Genomic DNA, 22,398 nt, shown 5'->3' with positions numbered 1-22,398 from the left:
AAGGAAGAATAGATGTTAGGGAGAAATTAGTGGAGGAGGATGAAAGTAGCTATCTCCATCTTCTCCTGTGCCCTTGGGCCTCTCTGTAACATTGCTGCATCTTCCGTGTGCTGATCCTGAGAGATCTCCTGACCAGGGTCCTCCATTAGCTCTGGCTAAATCCCACTCACCACTTGGGATGTGAGACTTTGTCAAAACCTCTTCTACTTCCCCACTCTGCCATCCTCCTTCCCCACTTTATTCCTTCTTTCTTACCCCTCTTTTTCCTACTAAGAATCTGGTTTAGCCAGCCAAGGGTATCAGCAATACTGCTGAGCCTATGACTAGAAAGAGGCAGCTAACAGCAACACCCTAAACAGCCCGATTCTGGTACAAGTTCATCAGGATTTGGAGGGGTTTCTTCACTCAGTTTATTGGCTAATTGAGTAGTAAATAGAATTTTTATCAACTATTCAATTAGCATGGGAAAGCAGCCCGGCTCAGTCTCGGCTTGTGCTGAGACTGGGACCTATCCCTGCTGTGGCTCTGCATTTTAAATGTAGTAAGAGCCAGGCTACTTTGCGGCAACCTCCCGTGGCGCTCCACCCCCTCCTTCCCTGCTGTTGCCTCTGATAGAGACAGCAGCACAGTGGGGGGGAGGCAGGTGGCACCACAGAGCTGGCTTCCCCCAGCACTGGCTCTGGCTTTCCCCACTCCTGCTGCCTCTGACACAGAGGCAGCAAGCGGGGAGGGGGGGATGTGAGTAGTCAACTCGACTAACCAAAACACCAGAAGAGTCCCAGAGCTGGGGGTGCATCGTGAGCCCGGAAATCTACATTGCAGTGAAACAACCCCATAGCTGGAGCCCTGCAAGCCTGAGTCCTGGGGCACAGGCCAGTGGCAGGGTCTTAATTGCAGTGTAGACAGACCCTGATAAGACTGAGTGCCATGCCTCTGTTTATACAGCAAAGAAGTTGTCCATAAAAGTCAGCACCAGACACAATCTGCATCTTCTCTTTCCTCTTCCCTTTTGGGTGTCTTTGTCCTTAAGTCCTTGCTGCTAGCTGCAGTGCTGTCCCAGAGACTGCTAAGTGGCATTGTGGGCTATTCCTTTTAAAACCCTCTTTCCAGTTAAGGGTACTGGGGTGTTGCTAAAACAAAAGGTCTATGTAATGCTTTGTGTTCCAAAGCGTTTAACTCTCTTTCCTTCTTTTCTGTATGATTCAAAAAGAGTTGAGGGGGGGGGGGGGGTTATGGTGCGTGTGCCATGCTGCTAAGCAGGCTGAGGTCTCTGTCCACCAAACCCAGAACTGTGTTTAGTGCTGGGGCCATTTCAGCATCATGCAAACTCTTTGGGCCCCTTTATTCCATCTACATTAGCGCAACAGGGTGCGGCATCTGTAGCACAGTGGGATGTATCTGTGCCAAAATGCAGATTCTAGCTGTAAGATGTGGCAATGCAGGGCCTGTGGACTGGACAGGGCTGTACACATTGTACTGCTCCTTCCAGACAGCTGACCTGTCCATAAGCGTGTTTGACAGTCACTGAGAAGCCACTGAGACCCCAGTCTGGACCATGAACTTCAGTTCTTCAGCTATTGACTTAGCCTCGTGGAGAGGGGAGGAAGAGGCCAGCATCACTGGTGCGCATGGCTCAGAGACAGGGTCCCTAGACAAGAGCACAATTCAGCTATAGGTAGGGGGACCACTCGAGGGTCTCCTGGTGACAGAATGAAACCACTCGCAACAAGGGACAGTAGTGTTGGCAATGGGAGTGCGTCTCCCGCCAACGATGTGCAGTCCACACCAGTGCTTTTCGTCATTACAATGTTTGTCACAGCCCAGAGTGACCAAAGTTTTCATAATGGAAGTGCAGTGTAGACATGGCCTAGCACACCACATGCATTCTCAGTGGCATGAAAGCCACAGTGGCTTAGCATAGGTTAAACACCACCAGTGTCATGGCAGCACAGAAGGGTGCTGTTGTATTGGCTATGCAGTTAGGCCCCGATCCTGCAACTAGGTCTGCAGTGCCCATGGAAGCAGGGATCTAGCTGCTGTATTTTGGCAGGAGAGCAGGGAGATTACAGCTCCAGTGATTACTGGAGAACAAATAGATATAAATTAAACCAACGTGACTCGTGTGTAGACAAGGCCTTTAGGGTTTATCCAGACAGAAGTTGCATACTTAAGCCGTGGACCTGAACTGGATTCCAGTATGGATGTGAACGATTAGTTGAGCCAATGCTTATTGGACAATCAACATACTGATTGACTTGTCGTTTCCCCGCCCCCTTGCTGTCTCTATCAGAAAGGGGCAGCAAGGGGGGGGACATAAAAGGGGGTGCTTCAAAGTAGCAGCACCACATGGAACACAGAGCCAGACCCAAGCTCCATGTGGTGTTGCCACTTTGAAACACAGCGTGCAGCATGGAGCCAGCTGGGGACTCCCCTGCTGACCCCAGGCTCCATGCTGCGCTGCCGCTTTGAAATACCGTGTCTAATGGCAGGCTCCCAGCAGCATTTCAGCTGATCCGGGACTCGACTATCTTCCAGTCATTAAGTACGGAAGCGGATTTAAAGGACAGGTTACAAACCATAGTTAATAGTTCCGCAATTTCCCATTTGAGTTCTTTCAGAACTCTTCTGTGAATGCCATTTGGCCCCGGTTACTTGTTACTGTTAAGTTTATCTATTTGTTCCAAAACCTTCTCTAATGACACCTCAGTCTGGGACAATTCCTTAGATTTGTCAGCTAAAAAGAATGGCTGAGGTTTGGGAATCTCCTCAATATCCTCAGCCGTGAAGACCAAAGCAAGGAATTCATTTAGCTTCTCTGCTATGACTTTATCATCTTTGAGTGCTCCTTTAGCATCTCGATCATCCAAGGACCCCACTGGTTGTTCAGCCAGCTTCCTGCTTCTGATGTACTTAAAAAACATTTTGCTATTATTTTTTGAGTTTTTGGCTAGCTGTTCTTCAAACTCCTTTTTGGCTTTTCTTACTATATTTTTACACTTAATTTGACAAAGTTTATGGTCCTTTCTATTCTCCTCACTAGGATTTGTCTTCCACTTTTAAAAAGATATCTTTTTATCTGTCATTGCTTCTTTTCCTGGTTAAGACATGGTGGCACTTTTTTGGTTCTCTTACTGTGTTTTTTAATTTGGGTATACATTTAAGTTGGGCCTCTATTCTGGCGTCTTTGAAAAGCTTCTATGCAGCTTGCAGGGATTTTACTTTTGTCACTGTACCTTTAATTTCTGTTTAACTTCCTCATTTTTGTGTAGTTCCGTTTTCTGAAATTAAATGCCACAGTGTTGGGCCTCTGAGGTGTTTTTCCCATCACAGGAATGTTAATTTTATTACGTTATGGTCACTATTTCCAAGCGGTCCAGTTATATTTACCTCTTGAACCAGATCTTGCGCTCCACTTAGCACTAAATCAAGAATAGCCTCTCCCCTTGTGGGAACCAGCTGCTCCAAGAAGCAGTCATTTAAGGTATCAAGAACTTTTTTCTGCATCCCGTCCTAAGGTGACATGGAGTCCCAGGAAGATTCCACCCCCTCCCTAGGGAACCCATTTCAGTGCTTCACCCATTCCAGTCCTAGGGAAATAGTTTTTCCTAATGTCCAACCTAGACCTCCTCCTATCTTGCCCTATGCAGGGGTTTTCAAACTTCATTGCTGCCTTTTGAAAACACAACCCCAGGAAGGGAAACCAAAACCTAAGCCCACCTGAGCCCCACTGCCTTGGTAGGGGGAGGGCCGAAGCCTGAGCCCCATCACCCTGAGCAGGCAAGCCAAAGCCAAAGGCTTCAGCCCCAGGAGGGATACCTTTATCCTGAGCCCCACTGCTCAGATCTGAAGCAGTCTGGCTTTGGCCCTGGGTGGTGGAGGCTTGGGCTCTGTTCCTGGGCTCCAGCAAGTCTAACACCAGTCCTGGAAACTTAATTAAAATGGGGTCAAGACTAGGGATGTAAAAAACACAGTTAACAATGTAACCATTAAAAATCTCAGTAGTTACTCAGTTACACACTTATAAAGCTTATACTGAAGAGCCTGCAGTTCACCTGGCCCACGGAAGCAGTATGCTGGGAGCCAGCTGCCACCCCATGCTGTGGGCTCTGATACAGAGCTAGCAGTACGGGGTGGCAGCCAGCTCCGCAAGAGCCGGTTTATAAGCCGGCTCCCAGTGTACACCAGCCCTGGCTACTGGCCCCGCTCCCAGGAAGCCGGCTGCGCTGCGGGCCCTGCAGTATAAGCATTACACAGGAGGTGGGACAGGAGCTGGTGTGTAACCGTAATAGAAACTAATAAGCTCATGCTTATCAGTTAACGGTTACACCCTTACAGTCCTAGTCATGACCCACTTTGGGGCCCTCCCAGGTCACAGTTTGAGAACCCCAGTCCTAGAGAAAACTATTGGTTAACCTGGAGTCATGATTGAAAGAAACAGTCATATTAGCCAGAAACCCCTGAAAGAACGTTGCTGTTTTCCTACTGTGTATATGTAAAAGTGATCATTTCCATTGATTAGAACTGGTTTTCGAATTTACAGATTATGCTACAGGCAGATCTTCAGTGACGATTATGAAATGATGAGTTATCAGTGTGAAATTAAAGGGTTGTAAAAATAAGGGTTGGATGTGAATGGCACTTTGTTTTTAAATCTACCTGTTGATAGTTCAGATGTTACAAATCTGCTTTGGGTGTATGTTGATCACATTCATGGGTGGTTAATCCCCCACATGGAATAGGCACATCACTGACTCTACAGCTGTGTTTTGTAAAGTTCATCTCTGCCACTAGGTCTCTGTTGTTCTACACCAGCCTTACCTTTGAAAAGTCACTTCCTGTTGTTCAGCAACTAGTACAACCACACCAGCTCTTCAGACCACATCTGCTCCTGCCCTGCTTCTGTCTGGTGTTTCAATGTGATTAGTATATGCCAAGCTGTGCCCTTTTCAGCAACTGTGGTAATACTGTTGCATGTAACAGAGTATAATTCTCAGTACATGACAAGTGACTAACCCAAAGCCTGATATGCTAGTATCATGCTTGCAATTCACAAAGTGGGAGGTAGCAGAGTACTGGAAGAGATGCCTGCACAGTGTCTCTGGGTAATATAGGAATATGGAGCCTGGGTATTGCTCACCTTAGGGGCTCTCTGATCCCATTTGGCCCAGAGGAGGGAGCCTGGCAAAAATGGGCTATGGCTTCTCTGCCTTGCTGAACATAAGAACATAAGAACGGCCGTACTGGGTCAGACCAAAGGTCCATCTAGCCCAGTACCCTGTCTACCGACAGTGGCCAGCACCAGGTGCCCCAGAGAGGGTGGACCGAAGACAGTGATCAAGTGATTTGTCTCCTGCCATCCCTCTCCAGCCTCTGACAAACAGAGGCCAAGGACACCATTTTATCCCCTGGCTAATAGCCTTTTATGGACCTAACCTCCATGAATTTATCCAGCTTCTCTTTAAACTCTATTATAGTCCTAGCCTTCACAGCCTCCTCTGGCAAGGAGTTCCACAGGTTGACAACACGTTGTGTGAAGAAGAACTTCCTTTTATTAGTTTTAAACCTGCTACCCATTAATTTCATTTGGTGTCCTCTAGTTCTTCTATTATGGGAACTAATAAATAACTTTTCTTTATCAGCCCTCTCCACACCACTCATGATTTTATAGACCTCTATCATATCCCCCCTCAGTCTCCTCTTTTCTAAACTGAAAAGTCCCAGTCTCTTTAGCCTCTCCTCATATGGGACCCGTTCCAAACCCCTAATCATTTTAGCTGCCCTTTTCTGAACCCTTTCCAAGGCCAAAATATCTTTTTTGAGGTGAGGAGACCACATCTGTACACAGTATTCAAGATGTGGGCGTACCATAGTTTTATACAGGGGCAGTAAGATATTCTGGGTCTTATTTTCTATCCCTTTCCTAATAATTCCTAGCATCCTATTTGCCTTTTTGACCGCCGCTGCACACTGTGTGGAAGTTTTCAGAGAACTGTCCACGATAACTCCAAGATCTCTTTCCTGATTTGTCGTAGCCAAATTAGCCCCCATCATACTGTACGTATAGTTGGGGTTATTTTTCCCGATGTGCATTACTTTACACTTATCCACATTAAATTTCATTTGCCATTTTGTTGCCCAATCACGCAGTTTGGTGAGATCTTCTTGGAGTCCCTCATAGTCTGCTTCTGTCTTGACTATCCTAAACAGTTTGGTATCATCTGCAAACTTTACTACCTCACTGCTTGCTTACCCCTTTCTCCAGATCATTTATGAATAAGTTGAAAAGGATTGGTCCCAGGACTGACCCTTGGGGTACACCACTAGTTACCCCTCTCCAATCTGAAAATTTACCATTTATTCCTACCCTTTGTTTCCTGTCTTTTAACCAGTTCTCAATCCAAGAAAGGACCTTCCCTCTTATCCCATGGCCATGTAATTTACACAAGAGCCTTTGGTGAGGGACCTTGTCAAAGGCTTTCTGAAAATCCAAGTATACTATATCTACTGGATCCCCCTTGTCCGCATGTTTGTTAACCCCTTCAAAGAACTCTAATAGATTAGTAAGACAGGATTTCCCTTTACAGAAACCATGTTGACTTTTGTCCAACAAATTATGTTGTTCTACATGCCTCACAATTTTATTCTTTACTATTGTTTCGACTAATTTGCCCGGTACTGAAGTTAGACTTACCGGTCTGTAATTGCCAGGATCACCTCTAGAGCCCTTTTTAAATATTGGTGTCACGTTGGCTACCTTCCAGTCATTAGGTACGGAAGCCGATTTAAAGGATAGGTTACAAACCACAGATAATAGCTCAGCAATTTCCCATTTAAGTTCTTTTAGAACCCTTGGATGAATGCCATCCGGTCCCGGAGATTTGTTAACATTAAGTTTTTCTATTTGTTCCAAAACCTCCTCTAATGACACTTCAATCCGGGACAGTTCCTCAGATTCATCACCCACAAAGGACGGTGCAGATTCAGGAATCTCCCCAACGTCCTCAGCCGTGAAGACTGAAGCAAAGAAATCATTTAGTTTCTCCGCAATGGCTTTATCGTCCTTGATTGCTCCTTTTATATCTCAATCATTTAGGGGACCCACAGGCTTTTTAGCAGGCTTCCTGCTTCTAATGTACTTAAAAAACATTTTGTTATTTCTTTTTGAGTTTTTGGCTAGCTGTTCCTCAAAATCTTTTTTTGTTTTTCTTATTACATGTTTACACTTTATTTGACAGTGTTTATGTTCCTTTCTATTTATCTCACTAGGATTGGACTTCTACTTCTTAAAAGATACCTTTTTGTCCCTCTCTGCTTCTTTTACATGGTGGTTAAGCCACGGTGACTCTTTTTTAGGTCTCTTGCTATGTTTTTTAATTTGGAGTATACATTTAAGTTGGGCCTCTATTACGGTGTCTTTAAAGAGTTTCCATGCAGCTTTCAGGGATTTGGCTCTAGTCACTGTGCCTTTTAATTTCTGTTTAACTAACCTCCTCATTTTTGCGTAATTCCCCTTTTTGAAATTAAATGCCAGGGTGCTGGACTGCTGAGGTGTTCTTCCCACCACAGGAATGTTGAATGTTATTATATTATGGTCACTATTCCCAAGCGGTCCTGTAACAGTTATATCCTGGACCTGATCCTGCACTCCACTCAGGACTAAATCGAGAATTGCCTCTCCCCTTGTGGGTTCCTGCACTAGCTGCTCCAAGAAGCAGTCATTTAAGCCATTGAGAAATTGTATCTCCGCTTCTCTTACTAAGGTGACATGTATCCAGTCAATATGGGGGTAATTAAAATCCCCCGTTATTATAGAGTTGTCTATTTTGGTAGCCTCTCTAATCTCCCTCAGCATTTCTATGTCAGTATCGCTGTCCAGGTCAGGTGGTCGGTAATATATCCCTACTCCTAATTTCTTATTATTGAAGCATGGAATTTCTATCCATAGCGATTCTATGGAACATGTTGAGTCACTTAATATTTTTATTTCATTTGATTCTACATTATCTTTCACATACAGTGCCACTCCACCACCCACCCGGCCTGCTCTAGCCTTTCTATATATTTTATGTCCCGGTATGATTGTGTCCCACAGATTTCCCTCATTCCACCAGGTTTCAGTGATGCCTATTATGTCAATCTCCTCATTTAATATGAGGTACTCTAATTCACCCATCTTATTAGTCAGACTCCTAGCATTTGTGTACAAGCAATTTAAAAATTTGCCACTGGTTATTTGTCTGCCCTTCCCTGATGCATTGGATTCCTTTGTATGCAGTTGTTTGTCAGCTCTGACCAATGGTTTGCCCTCTCCCCTCCTCTCTTTCCGACTACAGCTTAGAGAATCTCTATCAACGGATTCTCCTCTAAGAGAAGTCTCTCTCCGATTTACGTGCATCTCCACACCAATCGGCTTTCCCCCATCTCTTAGTTTAAAAACTGCTCTACGGCCTTATTAATGTTTAGTGCAAGCAGTCTGGTTCCACCCTGGTTTAGGTGGAGCCCATCCTTCCTGTATAGGCTCCCCCTCTCCCAAAAGTGTCCCCAGTTCCTAATAAATCTAAACCCCTCTTCCCTACACCATCGTCTCATCCACGCATTGAGACTCTGAAGCTCTGCCTGCCTACCTGGCCCTGCGCGTGGAACTGGAAGCATTTCCGAGAACGCCACCATAGAGGTCCTGGATTTCAGTCTCTTTCCTAGCAGCCTAAATTTGGCCTCCAGGACATATCTCCTACCCTTCCCTACATCATTGGTACCTACATGTACCACGACCACCGGCTCCTCCCCAGCACTACACATAAGTCTATCTAGATGCCTCGAGAGATCCGCAACCTTTGCACCAGGCAGGCAAGTGACCATACGGTTCTCCCGGTCATCACAAACCCAACTATCTATGTTTCTAACGATCGAATCACCCACTACTAACACCTGCCTCTTCCTAGCTGGCATTCCCTCCCCATCAGAGGTATCCTCAGTGCAAGAGGATACCGCAACATCCTCTGGGAGGAGGGTCCCAACTATGGGATGGTTTCCCTCTGCTCCCATTAAATGCTCTGTTCCCTTGAGACTTTCATCCTCCTTAAGAACACTGGGGCTCTCAGACTGGAGGTGGGACAGTACTACAGTGTCCCGGAAAGTCTCATCAACATAGCTCTCTACCTCCCTTAGCTCCTCCAGTTCAGCCACCCTGTCCTCCAAAGCCCAAACTCGGTCTCTGAGGGTCAGGAGCTCCTTGCAACGGGTGCACACATACGCCACCCGCCCACAGGGCAGGTAATCATATATGTTACACTCGACGCAATAAACAGGATAGCCCCCACTCTGCTGCTGGGCTTCTGTCTCCATGCTGGGTGACGTGAAGGAGGAAGCTGGCATGTTCTTAGCAGCTTAAACGACAAGGAGTCCTGTGGCACCTTAAAGACCAACTGATTTATTTTGGCACAAGCTTTCCTGAGTAAAAACCACTTCGTCAGATGCACTTTGTCAGATGCAAGTGTTTTTTACCTATGAAAGCTTGTGTGCAAATAAATCTGTTTTTACGTTTAAGGCCCCAGTCCTGAAAACATGTTTGTGTTTAGTTTGTAAACTACGATACCCACACGAGGAGGTGAGGAGGCAGATTGACAGAGCCAGACGTATACCCAGAAGCCTCCTACTATGGGACAAGCCCAAGAAAGAAACCAACAGAACACCACTGGCCATCACCTACAGTTCTCAGCTAAAACCTCTCCAACGCATTATTAGTGATCTACAACCTATCCTGGACAATGATCCCTCGCTTTCACAGGCCTTGGGAGACAGGCCAGTCCTTGCCCACAGACAACCCGCCAACCTGAAGCATATTCTCACTAGTAACTACACAGCGCACCATAATAATTCTAACTCAGGAACCAATCCATGCAACAAACCTCGGTGCCAACTCTGCCCACATATATACACCAGCAACATCACCACAGGACCTAACCAGATCAGCCATACCTTCACTGGTTCATTCTCCTGCACATCTACTAACGTAATATATGCCATCATGTGCCAACAATGCCCCACTGCTATATACATCGGCCAAACTGGACAGTCCCTATGTAAAAGAATCAATGGACGCAAATCAGATATTAGGAATGGCAACATACAAAAACCTGTAGGGGAACACTTAAATCTCCCTGAACACACAATTGCAGATCTAAAGGTAGCCATCCTGCAGCAAAAAAACTTCAGAACTAGACTTCAAAGAGAAACTGCTGAGCTACAGTTCATCTTCAAGTTTGACACAATCAACTCAGGATTAAACAAAGACTGTGAATGGCTTGCTAACTACAGAAGCAGCTTCTCCTCTCTTGGAATTCACACCTCCAGATCAGCTACTAGAAGTGGGCCTCATCCTCCCTGATTGGATCCACCTCGTCATCTCCAGCCTGATTCTGGCCTGCATATTTATACCTGCCTCTGGAAATTTCCACTACATGCATCTGACGAAGTGGGTCTTTGCCCCCGAAAGCTTATGCTCCAACACTTCAGTTAGTCTATAAGGTGCCACAGGACTCCTCGCCGCTTTTGCAGATTCAGACTAACACGGCTACCCCTCCGATACTTGATACTATCTACATGTTTTGTTAGTTTTTAAAGTGCTACCAGACTATTTGTTGTTTAAGTTTTTCCTGTTACAGACTAACTCAGCTACCCCTCAGAAGCTTTAAAACATATAGATGGTCTCATGAGCTTTCGTGGGCACAACCCACTTCTTCAGATGAACGGAGTGTTGGAAGTCCAGATCAAAGAATAAATAAGGGAAGGGGGGGGAGGGTGGAGAGAAGGGGGAAAAATTGATGGGGAGGAAGAAAAAAAAGACAGAGTAGATGAGCTTCGGAGGGATAGCCCAGTGAGTCTGTAACAGGAAAAGCTTAAAAAAACAACAATTTGTCTAGATAGCAGCATCTCAAAGACTAAACAGTTACAAGAGGCTGATAAGAACCATTAGTTTGCACATGGAAAGGAAGATGATGAACACCAGATTGTACACAGACATCAAGAAACATTAGCACCATCATTGTTTGGTTGGTTGATAATGTGGGAGCCATCCGATCAATTCAAACCATTAGCATAAGAATTAAACTTATGAATGATATTAAGTTCCAATCCTTCTCTGTGTATTTGGCTTGTGGAATTGTTCTGAAACAAAACAGCGACATGGAGATCTAATAATGAGTGTCCAGGAAGATTAAAGTGTTCTCCAACAGATTTGTGTGTGTTGCCTTTTTGGATATCTGATTTGTGTCCATTAATTCTTTCCTGTGTAGAGACTGTCCTGTTTGGCCAATATACATGGCAGTGGGGCATTGCTGGCCTTTGATGGCATAGATCACTTTAGTAGATGTGCAGTTAAATGATCCTCTGATTTGACAGCTGATGTGGTTGGGTCCAGTGATGAAAACGCATGTGTAGATGTGTGGGCAGAGTTGGCACTACTGTTGATTGCAGGGATGGGTTCCTAGATGCTTATGATGTAGCTGTGTTGCGTGGTTACTGGAAATAATTTGTTTCAGGTTAGGGGGTTGTCTGTAAGCGAGAATTGGCCTTTTCCCCCAAGGCCTCTGAGAGTGAGGGGTAATTTTCCAGTATAGGTTGTAGATTTTTGATAATGTGTTGGAGGGGTTTAAGTTTTGGACCATAGGTTATTCCAAGTGGAATTCTGTTGTTTTCTCTTTTGGGCATGTCTTGAAGGAGTTCTTGTCTGGGTACTCTTCTGGCTCTGTCCATCGGTTTTTTCACTTCTCCAGGTGGGTATTTCAGTTTTAAGAATGCTCTATATTGATCCTGTAGGTTTTTGTGTGTGTCTGTGGAATTGAAGCAAATCCGGTTGTATCTTAGGGCTTATAGGTATAGTGAGTTGGGGTACCCTGAATTGGCCAGGCTAGCTAAACCTCTCTGCAGTGAACCCTTTGGCACTGTCATGCACTTAGGGTCATGTGCTTAAACCTCAGACACTCTCTCCTCCTAGACGTTTAAGGGAAGCGCAAGGAAAAACATCAAACCATGTCTGTCATTTTCCACTCAACAGAACAAATGGGGTTTGGGTAGAGAACCATTTTTATTCTTGCAGAAAAGGTGGGGACAGGTACAGCTTGCTGGTGTTTTCTGGGCAGAAAGTGGTGGTGATTTAGGGATGTAAAATCCTGTTTAACTGGTTAAACGTGCACCTCACTAAACAGTTTAATTTAACTGTTCACAGTGCTTCACAGTATCAACATCTTGTTAATAGACTGTAGAGGGGTCAGCTGCCTCCTGGGTGGAGGTGATTCGGTGGTATCCTGCTCTAATTTCTCACCTCTTCCAGGTCCCTTAATAACTTGAAGTAATTACAACTTCTCCTCCTTGGCTTCCATGCATTGAGTCCTTACACATTGGCCCTCCAGAGCCCAGATCACTTTGATCACTCTCTCCCTTTACTTAGTGACACCCCAGAGCTAGGTTCCAGTTCAAACTCTCTCTGGCTTTACCTGACTGGAGCTCTGCCTTCTGCAGCCCTCTAGTCCCCAGCCCTTGAAGGCTGGATGCCTTCTCTCTGGGCAGGTCTGCTTGATTAAAGCTGCATGGCCTTGGGGCTTTGAAGGTGTTCAAAGCTTGGCTACTGCCTCTCTTGGAGCTGGAGTGGCTCTGTCAGTGGGGGAAGCTCTCCTGCTGGACCAGTTCCCTGTGTGCAGGGTGGTTGATGTCGCTGTATTGATGTCGCTTGAGGGGAGGAAGGTGGATTGTTCACAGCCCTGAGTGACCATGTAGGTAGCATGCAGTGTAGCCCTGACCTGTGTCTTACTGGGAAACTCCTGCTTACTGTGCAGCACCCTGTCACAGTTCCCTTTGAGTTCAGGGTCTCCCCTGCAGGAACCTCTCACACACTGCAGTCTCTCTGCCATTTCCTGAGCTTCTCCACCCTTCATTGCAGCTTTGCACTACAGTGGGGGTAGCAGTCCGCAAACTCACACCACACCCGTACCCCTCTGCAGCTCTCATTAAATGTCATGCCAGGTACACCCTAATATGCTGCCGAGTCAGGGCTACTCCTGACCCCAAAAGCCTCAGACACCCTTCACAAGGATGGTGCTAACAAAATAATGGGGTGGGTATGGGGTCTATGTAGCGCTCCCTTCCTGGCCCCCATGGGGGCTGGCTCAACTCCCAACTGCACCCCCCCGAATGTTCCTGCATGCCCCCCTGTAAGGGCACACCCCAGTTTGGGGACCTCTGTTTATAGGGCAGGGCTTCTGCTCTCTCCCGGTATGGCTTATCCTGTAATGAAATTTAGCAATCCCAGCCCTCAAGGAATGAGATGCCCTGTTACAGAGGGCTTGCTGGCTCATGGGGAATACTGACAAGCCCCCTATGCTGACCCCCTCCTTCCTTGCATGGAGGGCTACACCTGAAGCAAAAGTATCTCCATGTACTTTAATACACAAGAAAAAGGCCACAGGCCAGGACTAGTCGTATTTCGATGATATTGCTATACAGGAATGGGGCACGCATATCAGTATAGATCCAACTCCCTGTAACAGCTCCCCATCTGTGTGTGTGTCTGATAAACACTGCCTTCCAGATGCTTTGTGAGGCTGGGCTTTAATCTTAGTGATTTTCTCAGCTGTGCATTCTCTTGAGTGCTTTCCCCTGTGGCAGACACACTGCTGAGTGTGGGAATAGCACGATCACTTATTAAATCTTAGGATGAAAAGGGGAGGGGACTAATTAACATCTCTCAAAAACCGCATGTGTCTTGAAGTGCAGATGGCCTTGCAAAGATTATATTGAAAGACATGCCAATCGAGTTTCGCTACACCTGAGCCTCATTCCACTGTGTGGAAGTGCTAACGTTTTCTGAATTCCTCCTTTGGAGCAGACATCCCACTGACCTACAGATGGTGGAGCGCTGCACCTGGTCTACGATGGCCAGGTGTTCCTGTCAAAGAACACCATGCTGAAGGTTCCAGGGCAGCCCCCAAGGGACTTTAGCCTCTGTTACTGTGAGGCCCCACTACCTGGGCTGCTCTCACGATTTTGAGGGCTGGGTTTCCTCTGCATCGTTTTTAGAATGGGCAGGACTGGCTCAGAGCACAGAGCTGCTGCTGAGAAACCGCCCAACTGAAGAATAATCAATGCTTCTCCAGTATGTGGCTGTAGACTTGGCTGGTGTCCCCACCCATCATTTTGATAGCACCATCTCTGTGAAGGGTGTCTGAGGCCTTCTTTGGACTCAGGAGTAGTCCTGACTTGGCAGCACATAAGGGTGTAACTGGCGTGACACTAAATGTGACGGATCCTTTTCTGTGCTGGCTGCAAAGTCCTTGTGAGCAGCATGTTGGCAAACACAATGGGTCAGAACCCTGTGGGAATGTGGTAACGTGTCACAGTGCAGAGGAGGACAGGTGAGGGTCTGTACCAATTCAGTTGAGTTTTCCCCAGAGCACCCAGAGCTGTTCTGTAAGGGGTCGACCTGGCCTCAGTCCCAGAATGGGCCTCTGTACTGAGAATGTACAAACACTCCTGCAAAGGGTGGCAGACAGAGTGTACAGCTTGGCTTTTATTCCAAGCTCTTAGCCAACCCCTGCCATGGTGGACACTCATCCTTTCTTGTCAAGCCTTTTGTTCTCCATGGGTTCGGCTTGCACCATGGTGGAGTTTAGCCACATTCAGCCTTATATGAAGTAAGGCTAATGCAATAGTTTGCTTCAGGACAGACTACTGTGGCAACCTCAAAAGCTGTTCTACCGAAACCATGCACAGATTGCCAGCCCAAAGGCAAATATGGTTTTGCTTCCTCTTTCTAGAATAAGAACCTTAAAGGCGGGTATACTTTTAGTTGCTCTGTGGGTGTTCTAAGGGACAAGAGGTTTTGTTAGTTTTGCATATGGTTAGTCCTTAGAGTAAGAAATTGCATTGGTAGAAGACTGTTTAAACCATGTAAGACCTGCACTGGATTGCAACGTAGTAATTAAGTGGAGTGTTTCATCTCTCCCCAGGCTGGTACCAGGGTGGGTGTGCCAACAGCAGAGTGCATGTGGGATTGTTACCCCATGCAGATGCCAGTGACCTATGGCAGGTCTGAGGACTGCCAGACCCACCAAATATCAGATAAAAATTTGAGGCCTAATCCAAATCACACTAAAGCCAGCATTAGTCTTCCTTTACTGGGACTGGGTCTCTCACTACTCCCATATTGTGCAGCTGGTTTTGATGTGCTGGGTTAAGGGGACAGTTTTTCGTGTCGGTAGGCTTTTCTTCAGTTCCAGGCCCCTGTCCTTGTGTTTCTTCAAACCATAACAGAGAATTGTATGGGCCTTTTGGAATCTACAAACTCACTGTCTGTCATGGTCCTTTTCAGTTGGCGCACTGCGTGTGGAATTTTCCCAGTCTGTGAATCTTGAGGAAGTTGAGAAGATGAACCCTGAAGTGAGAGAAGGCGGCCGATATGCTCCAAAAGACTGTAAAGCACTTCAGAAAGTAGCAGTTATCATACCATTCAGGAACCGAGAGGAGCATCTGAAGTACTGGCTGTATTATCTCCATCCAATCCTTCAAAGGCAACAGCTTGACTATGGAATATATGTCATTAATCAGGTAAGGATTTTGGACACATGTACAGAAAAGGAATAACGGGGAATTCCTGTGCTAAGGTGCAGTTGGTTTATACTCAGCAATCAACTTGCTGGTTGAGAAGATTAATGCACAAAATGAAAGAGTGAAAAGTCAGGAACCATCACTGCATAATCTGCAAACAAATCCCAACACTCCCTATGGTTGTTTATATAGCTTTAGAAAAATGCTTCCCTATAGTAAACTGAGATTCTGCTTCTCAATTTAGGCAAACTTCATGACTAACTTCTACTTAAGTAATCACTCTGAGGAGACCTTTTGGTAATGCAGGCTAATCTTATTTCCACCAGGATACATTCATCACCATCTTGCACAGGACTTTCAGGCCTTGATTCCAAGGCCAGAAAGAATCATGAGATCCCTAGTCTGATCTCCTGTATGATGCAGGCCAAATACTCAGATAATCCCCATTAACAGCAATAGGAACTAGGAATTAAAATTCCATGTAATTAGTTAACTAGTTAAATGTTAAGTTTAAATTGGTAATTGATTAAAGTGGATGCGTGGGGGAGCCATTCCAGCCTGCTGGGCTACAGCCTGCCCCCCTCACCCCATCATGGCTGGGCTGGAGGGGATCCCATGCCGTGGGCAGGGGCTGCTGCAGCTTGTCTGCTCCTCGTGAGGCTGCTGGCTTCCAGCTCCCATGGGCAGCCTCACCGGGGCAAGGCGGGTGGAGGAGAAGCTGCTGGCTCCCAGCATGCATGAGTTTGTGCTCTGCCCCCAACCCTCTGCAAGGCTTCCAGCCCAGCATGAGGCTGCCAACTCTCAGCCCACATGAGCTGGGAGCCAGCAACCTTCCACCCTCAGCAGGCTGTGGGCAGGGACCTGCTCCTGGGTAATGGTTAACCATTGCCTGTTCACATCCCTAATAGGAACAATGAACTAAGTGTTCTGTAGAGCATAAATCTCTGATAGATGTAGACAAGTACATCTCCATTTCAAGTAAATAGAATACAAAAAATGACTGCCCTTTTCCAGTATATTTGCCTTTTAGCCCTCCCTGTGACCCTCTCCCAAAAACATGACGGGGTTGAGCATATGCCATGATTGGGGGGGGGGGGGCGGTGAGAGAGCTGTTGTGCATGCATGAGAAGCTTACAAAATTAAGAAAACTGCATTAGTTGTGATGAAAAGGCAACTGTCTCTCTCTGAATATCTGGCACATTATCATTAACACCGCATCTCTTACCTCGTTTTGGATCTGCATCTGTTGCAGTGCTGAAAGGCAGCACACTCCCTGCAGCATAATTATTTCTAGAGTGAAGAAGAGAGACAAGGTGCACAAGGTAATATCTTTTATTGGATCAGCGTTACCTCATACACCTTCTCTCCCTAATCCTGGGACTGACATGGCTACAACAACACTGCCTAAAGCAAAGGATAATATCTACAGTGAAGATGATTGGTGTGTTCAGGTACAACCAGAAGCTTTGAACAGTTCAAGCCACAGAAAATGGAAAAATGGTAAATACAGGAGGCCCCCCAAGTTCCGACCCCCTGCACTTCCAACCATTTTTGTAAGTGCGGAAGGGGCCGGAACCCCCCGACTTATGTCCTTGGCCCACATTTATGATAGTGCATGGTGCCTATCATAAATGGAGGTTCGAGTTATGATGCCCCCAACTTGCAACGCTTTCCCCAGAACCAATCGCATTGCAAGTCGGGGCCTCCTGTACTGACCTAAGGAATGCTAATACTTACCTTCTGTGTGTGATGTGACTTGGTTCATGTTTCTGTCATGGCAGAGTTTTCTATTTACAGATTGTGTAATTGCAAATAGCAGATTATTTTAACTTGGATTATAATGAACTGTCATTAATCCCCCTCAAATCATTTTTGTATATGTGTAACATGCTTCTATATCGCACCATACTGATGACTTGAGTCAGCTTTTGTACAACTGGTAATAACAAGCTTAACTAATAACACTAAACCTTACCTCTGGAGTTGCTCTGCAGACACTCTTTGTAGTAAAGCGCTTTGTAGTAAAGCACTCTTTGGAGACACTTTGGAATACAACTCTCCAGACTGAGCCATGCAAGACAACACCCCTCTCACAAATGGTGGCATAAGCACCCAGCCATTCCTAGCTCATGAAGACAGTATTTTGTTGCCCTAATGACCCACTACATACATGCATATATTTTGTTTGCCTATATAATGATACTAGTTTCTGGGAAAATCCCCATTGAAAACACATCCCTGGAAAGAAACTGGATGCCTGAGCATTCTGTATTTTCATCAGCCAAAATGCTCCTCTCTCCCAGCATGCAGATTACATAAGTTGGGTACTTTCGTATAACTTGGAAAGTTGTAAGTTACTGGTACGTGGCCGTTTCAAGTAAGTGGTTACTGGTTGCTCTAAGCTTCCTGTGTTAGAGTGTACAATAACTTGTTTAACATATGGCCTTTCAGTCCTATCATTGGGGTTTACTCATATGATTTTTCTGATGCCTTTGAAAAATGACTTGTATCTTGGGCTAGTTGCAAATATCCACATCAGCTGGGGCTAATTTCCTGTGGTTTGTGTTCCTGACAAAAAAAGCGAGCACTGCCTGCTCGTGGGGACTGAACAATGACCATAAAGCACTTGGCATATGCTCTAAAATTAACCTGCACCAAAATAGTTGGTCTTTTAAAATATGCCCACTTGGCAAAGGGTGAAACAGACGTGGTGCTAATATACTGAGTATACGGACCCTGGAGAGAGACAGTGAATGCTTCTGCAGTGATCTTTATGCCACTAGGGCAGTGATTCGCTGTAGCAACTGACCTAATTTGCAGCTAAAATGTTCACCTTCTCTTGTGCTGAAGTTAACTGAGACCAAGTCTAAATGTGTTCTGTGCTTCTCTGATGTGTTACATCCGTAACCTAGAGAACTGTTGGTGGCACTAAGCCAGCCATCACTCCCTATGGGGGTAAGAGGAAAGCTGCATTGGGGGTGGTGAGAGAAATGTGGGTGCTTTAGTGGAACTAGAGGAGGAAAACGTTCTTATTTCTCTGCTGTCTTGACAATTGCTTTTCTCTTTTTCTTGTCTGTCCTTCCCTTTGCATCCATCCTTCCTTTTTGTTTTCTTTTTTTCCTTCTAGTGGGGAAATTTTACCTTTACTTGTTAATCGTGTCTATAGCAAAGCAGTCACTGAAGCAAGGAAAATTACTGTGTGATCTGATTCTTGCGCCCTGCCTACGTGCTCTTCTGTTCTCTACATCTCATAGAAAGAAAGAGGAGCGCTGACCCTTACTGCTGCTGCACTGGTAATGTCAAACTACTTCCTTTCAGTGCAATGCAATTCAGGCATGAATCCATTGCATCTTCATCGTTCAATTCTTGGCTGTTTGAAATGCACCACAGTAATACTAGACTGACGTCAGGAAAAGGGTATTTGTAAAATGTCTGGGGTGTAACCGGAGCCAGTGAAAAATTTGAATGGGGAGGAGGAATGCAGAGCAGCAATTATATGTTTTTGGTTTTATTTAATCCAAATTCTTCCTAATATAAATGGATACATTTCTGACAGTCCCAGTTAATGAGGCAGTAACCTACTGTCAGTGGAACAAATATGATCAACACACTTATGAAACTTACCTTTGGGCTGTTCACCTCAGTGAAGTGTTAATTGAATTTGGGCCAGTAATATGCCAACAGCTATTAAAATAGGTAATCTAAGAAATAAACCTGTTGATGTGCTTTGGCTGTGAGAGATGGTACAGCGAGCAATTGATTAGGAGAACGGAAGATAGCAAGACCTGTCTAATGTTTTGCATCTGCACATAGCAGTTATGCCATCTCATCTACAGGCACTGGTCATGATGTATTACGACACCTGAGATGAGCCCTTCAGGTCAGGTCTGCCTGACCCAGTTCAGTCAACAACAGGAGTCACAAATGTTGCTGGTCCTCCAAACTACACCCCACAGTGCCGTAACTCATGTTAGAAAGCCCCTGTTGCAATACAGGATAGGCACTCCAGGTGCTGTAGACTGCATCAATCCACTAGTGTTTGTGAAGCCTGTGATTAAGATGACCAGCTGTTCCATGTAACCTCATGGAAGCATTTCCTCCTTTGGTGCCACATTCCTGGGAACTGGGCAGTCGCTTAGCGCCTCAGCCACTGAGCCAGCCTTCTTCTAGAGACCTCACTTGGCTTGGCTGCTGGATATAACTACATCCACAATGACCCTTTACTGAGCTAACACACGTGTCCTGACACATGCACTTACTGAGGTTTTTAAAAAGAGGGTTATCTTTCTGCAACCTGGCTATGCAAGTGTTTGTGTGTCTCACCTTATGTTGCTAAAGTGGGTAAAGGGATTGGGGAGGATTGGAAAATGACCTGCAAATTTCACAGTTGTTTTTCCAGCCAATTCCCACTGGCCCTGGCTGTCTCCTGTGTCTGCTGTGTAGTATCTGACTGTGCAAGTGTGTGGGCATTGTGTTTTACATGTCATATTGCAAGGCAGGATGGAGCTGCTGAGCTGTATTTTACGAAGAATAAAAAGCAGTGCTGCCTCAGTTTGCTGGGCAGTTTGCTGGGTGTCTATGATTAAGGCTTAGCATTGAGCAGCGACAAGTGCTGCTGCAAAAAGGAGCTTTCTGTTATCTCCTGTGGGTACCACACAGAAAAATAACAGGACTCTCCTGAGAGAAGGCTGCTCAGACCAGCGTTGGCCTGCAGTTGAGAACAGTGGCAATGCTCACCTAAGAGTGTGTGAGAAGGTAATTGCATGAGGCACTCTCAACAGTTGGTTATTCCAATTAACTGAGTTTATCTTCTTACTTTTGATTTTGAAAGCAGCTGGCAACTGTGTATCCTGTTATTTATTCCCTGCACTCTGTTGATGGTGTGGTCAGCTTGCAGCACAGACTTCCCGCTGCTAATCATACAACTGACATTTGTGTACCACACTCTGTACCTGGGGTTTGTTTTCCATTGAGGAATTATACTTCCCGCAGCAATGTTCCGGCTACTGTGGCTGGATGGCACCAGGGACTGAGGAGACGAAATTCCTAGTGAATAATATGCAGTGCGGACTAGAAACATGCTAGATGCTGCAGTCGTTCCAGAGAAGTACAGCCACTCCCCAACTTACGGCCACCTCCACTTACAACCATCCACACTTACAACCAAAGCGGTCGTAAATGCAGATCCGAGTTACGAACAGCGATCCGCGCTTACAAACAGCATGGTCGCCATGTAACTCTATGGGATCCAAGTTATGAACAGTTCGAGTTACGGACCAAATGTTGGTCCGTAACTCGGAGAGCAGCTATACTCAAACACACATACTTTTAGGCTGGAGTTTTCAAAAGTGTCTGGGAGTCACTGTGGATAGTTCTCTTGTGCAGTGGCAGTCAAAAGACTAATCAGAATGTTAGGCACCATTACGAAAGGGGTAGATAAGACGGTAAATGTTATAATGCAACTATATAAATCCACAGCATGTCCACACCTTGAAAACCGCATGCAGCTATGGTCCCACTGTTGCTGGATGGACCCATTATGGCCAGTTTTATGCCTCTTGGGGAATATGGTACCTGAGCATTAGGGCCTTGATCTCACAGACACATACACACAAGCAGGTGTGTCACACTCCTGTCGAGACCACATCTCCCAGTGTTGTTGCTCTGGTTCAGTGGCTCCTCCCCCAGGGAGCAGTGGAGTAGGGTGACAAGCTCTTGCTCAACTGCTGGTGAAAAAGCACCCTTGGTAATATGGGCTTGATCTTGCTGTGCTGGTGTTGAGGGTCGAGAGTGCCCTGATTCCTCATGCCAATGCCTCAGGCGTGAGATGGAAGAAGAAAACGGGGTGCAAGGCAGTGTTCCCTGTAAGCCAAGTGGTTGAGCGGCAACCCAGGAGAGATTCAGGTGCCACCCAGCTGATCAGCAGAGCGCTCACAGCCAGCAGTATGTATTTCTATTCGTGGTGCACAGCTGCACATGCCTCAGTGCATGTAACAAAAATATTCTGCACATAGAAGAAATTAGAGGGAATATTGGTGCAGTATACACCTTCCCCCTCTGGAACCTGCCTCCAAACTCAGAGGAAGTGGGCATCAAATGTGTCTGGAGGCTTCCACTGGTCCCTTTGTGTGAGTAGCAAGCTGCAGCATTGGTATCTGTGATGCTCCTGCATGGTCAGCAGAGATGCAGGCACCAAAGAGGTTAGGTGTCCAAATCCCACCGAAGGCCAATGGGAGTTGGATTTCCAAGTTCCCAAGATCATAGAATCATAGAATAATAGGACTGGAAGGGACCTCGAGAGGTCATTGAGTCCAGCCCCCCGCCCTCAAGGCAGGATCAAGCTCCGTCTACACCATCCCTGACAGATGTCTATCTAACCTGTTCTTAAATATCTCCAGAGAGGGAGATTCCACCACCTCCCTTGGCAATTTATTCCAATATTTGACCACCCTGACAGTTAGGAATTTTTTCCTAATGTCCAATCTAAACCTCCCCTGCTGCACTTTAAGCCCATTACTCCTTGTCCTGTCCTCAGAAACCAAGAGGAACAAATTTTCGCCTTCCTCCTTGTGACACCCTTTTTAGATATTTGAAAACCGCTATCATGTCCCCCCTTCATCTTCCTTTTTCCAAACTAAACAAGGCCAGTTCATGAAGCCTGGCTTCATAGGTCATGTTCTCTAAACCTTTAATCATTCTTGTTGCTCTTCTCTGTACCCTTTCCAATTTCTCCACATCTTTCTTGAAATGTGGCGCCCAGAACTGGACACAGTACTCCAGCTGAGGCCTAACTAGTGC

At 45.9% G+C, this 22,398-nt stretch overlaps 2 protein-coding genes across 3 annotated transcripts in view; one reads left to right on the top strand and one right to left on the bottom strand.

Annotated features, from left to right (window-relative positions):
- Positions 1-22,398, bottom strand: part of SPINK4 (serine peptidase inhibitor Kazal type 4) — a 112,891-nt gene that overhangs the window by 50,834 nt on the left and 39,659 nt on the right. The window lies entirely within an intron of this gene.
- Positions 1-22,398, top strand: part of B4GALT1 (beta-1,4-galactosyltransferase 1) — a 49,228-nt gene that overhangs the window by 11,873 nt on the left and 14,957 nt on the right. The window contains exon 2 of the mRNA XM_075931212.2: positions 15,365-15,600. Coding sequence (XP_075787327.2) covers positions 15,365-15,600 — 236 coding nt within the window. The remainder of the gene's footprint in view (positions 1-15,364; positions 15,601-22,398) is intronic.

The sequence above is a fragment of the Pelodiscus sinensis genome, chromosome 6 (genome assembly GCF_052426305.1).
Source record: "Pelodiscus sinensis isolate ZL-2025 chromosome 6, ASM5242630v1, whole genome shotgun sequence".
Lineage (NCBI taxonomy): Eukaryota > Metazoa > Chordata > Testudines > Trionychidae > Pelodiscus > Pelodiscus sinensis.
This window is presented reverse-complemented; position numbering and strand designations above follow the sequence as displayed.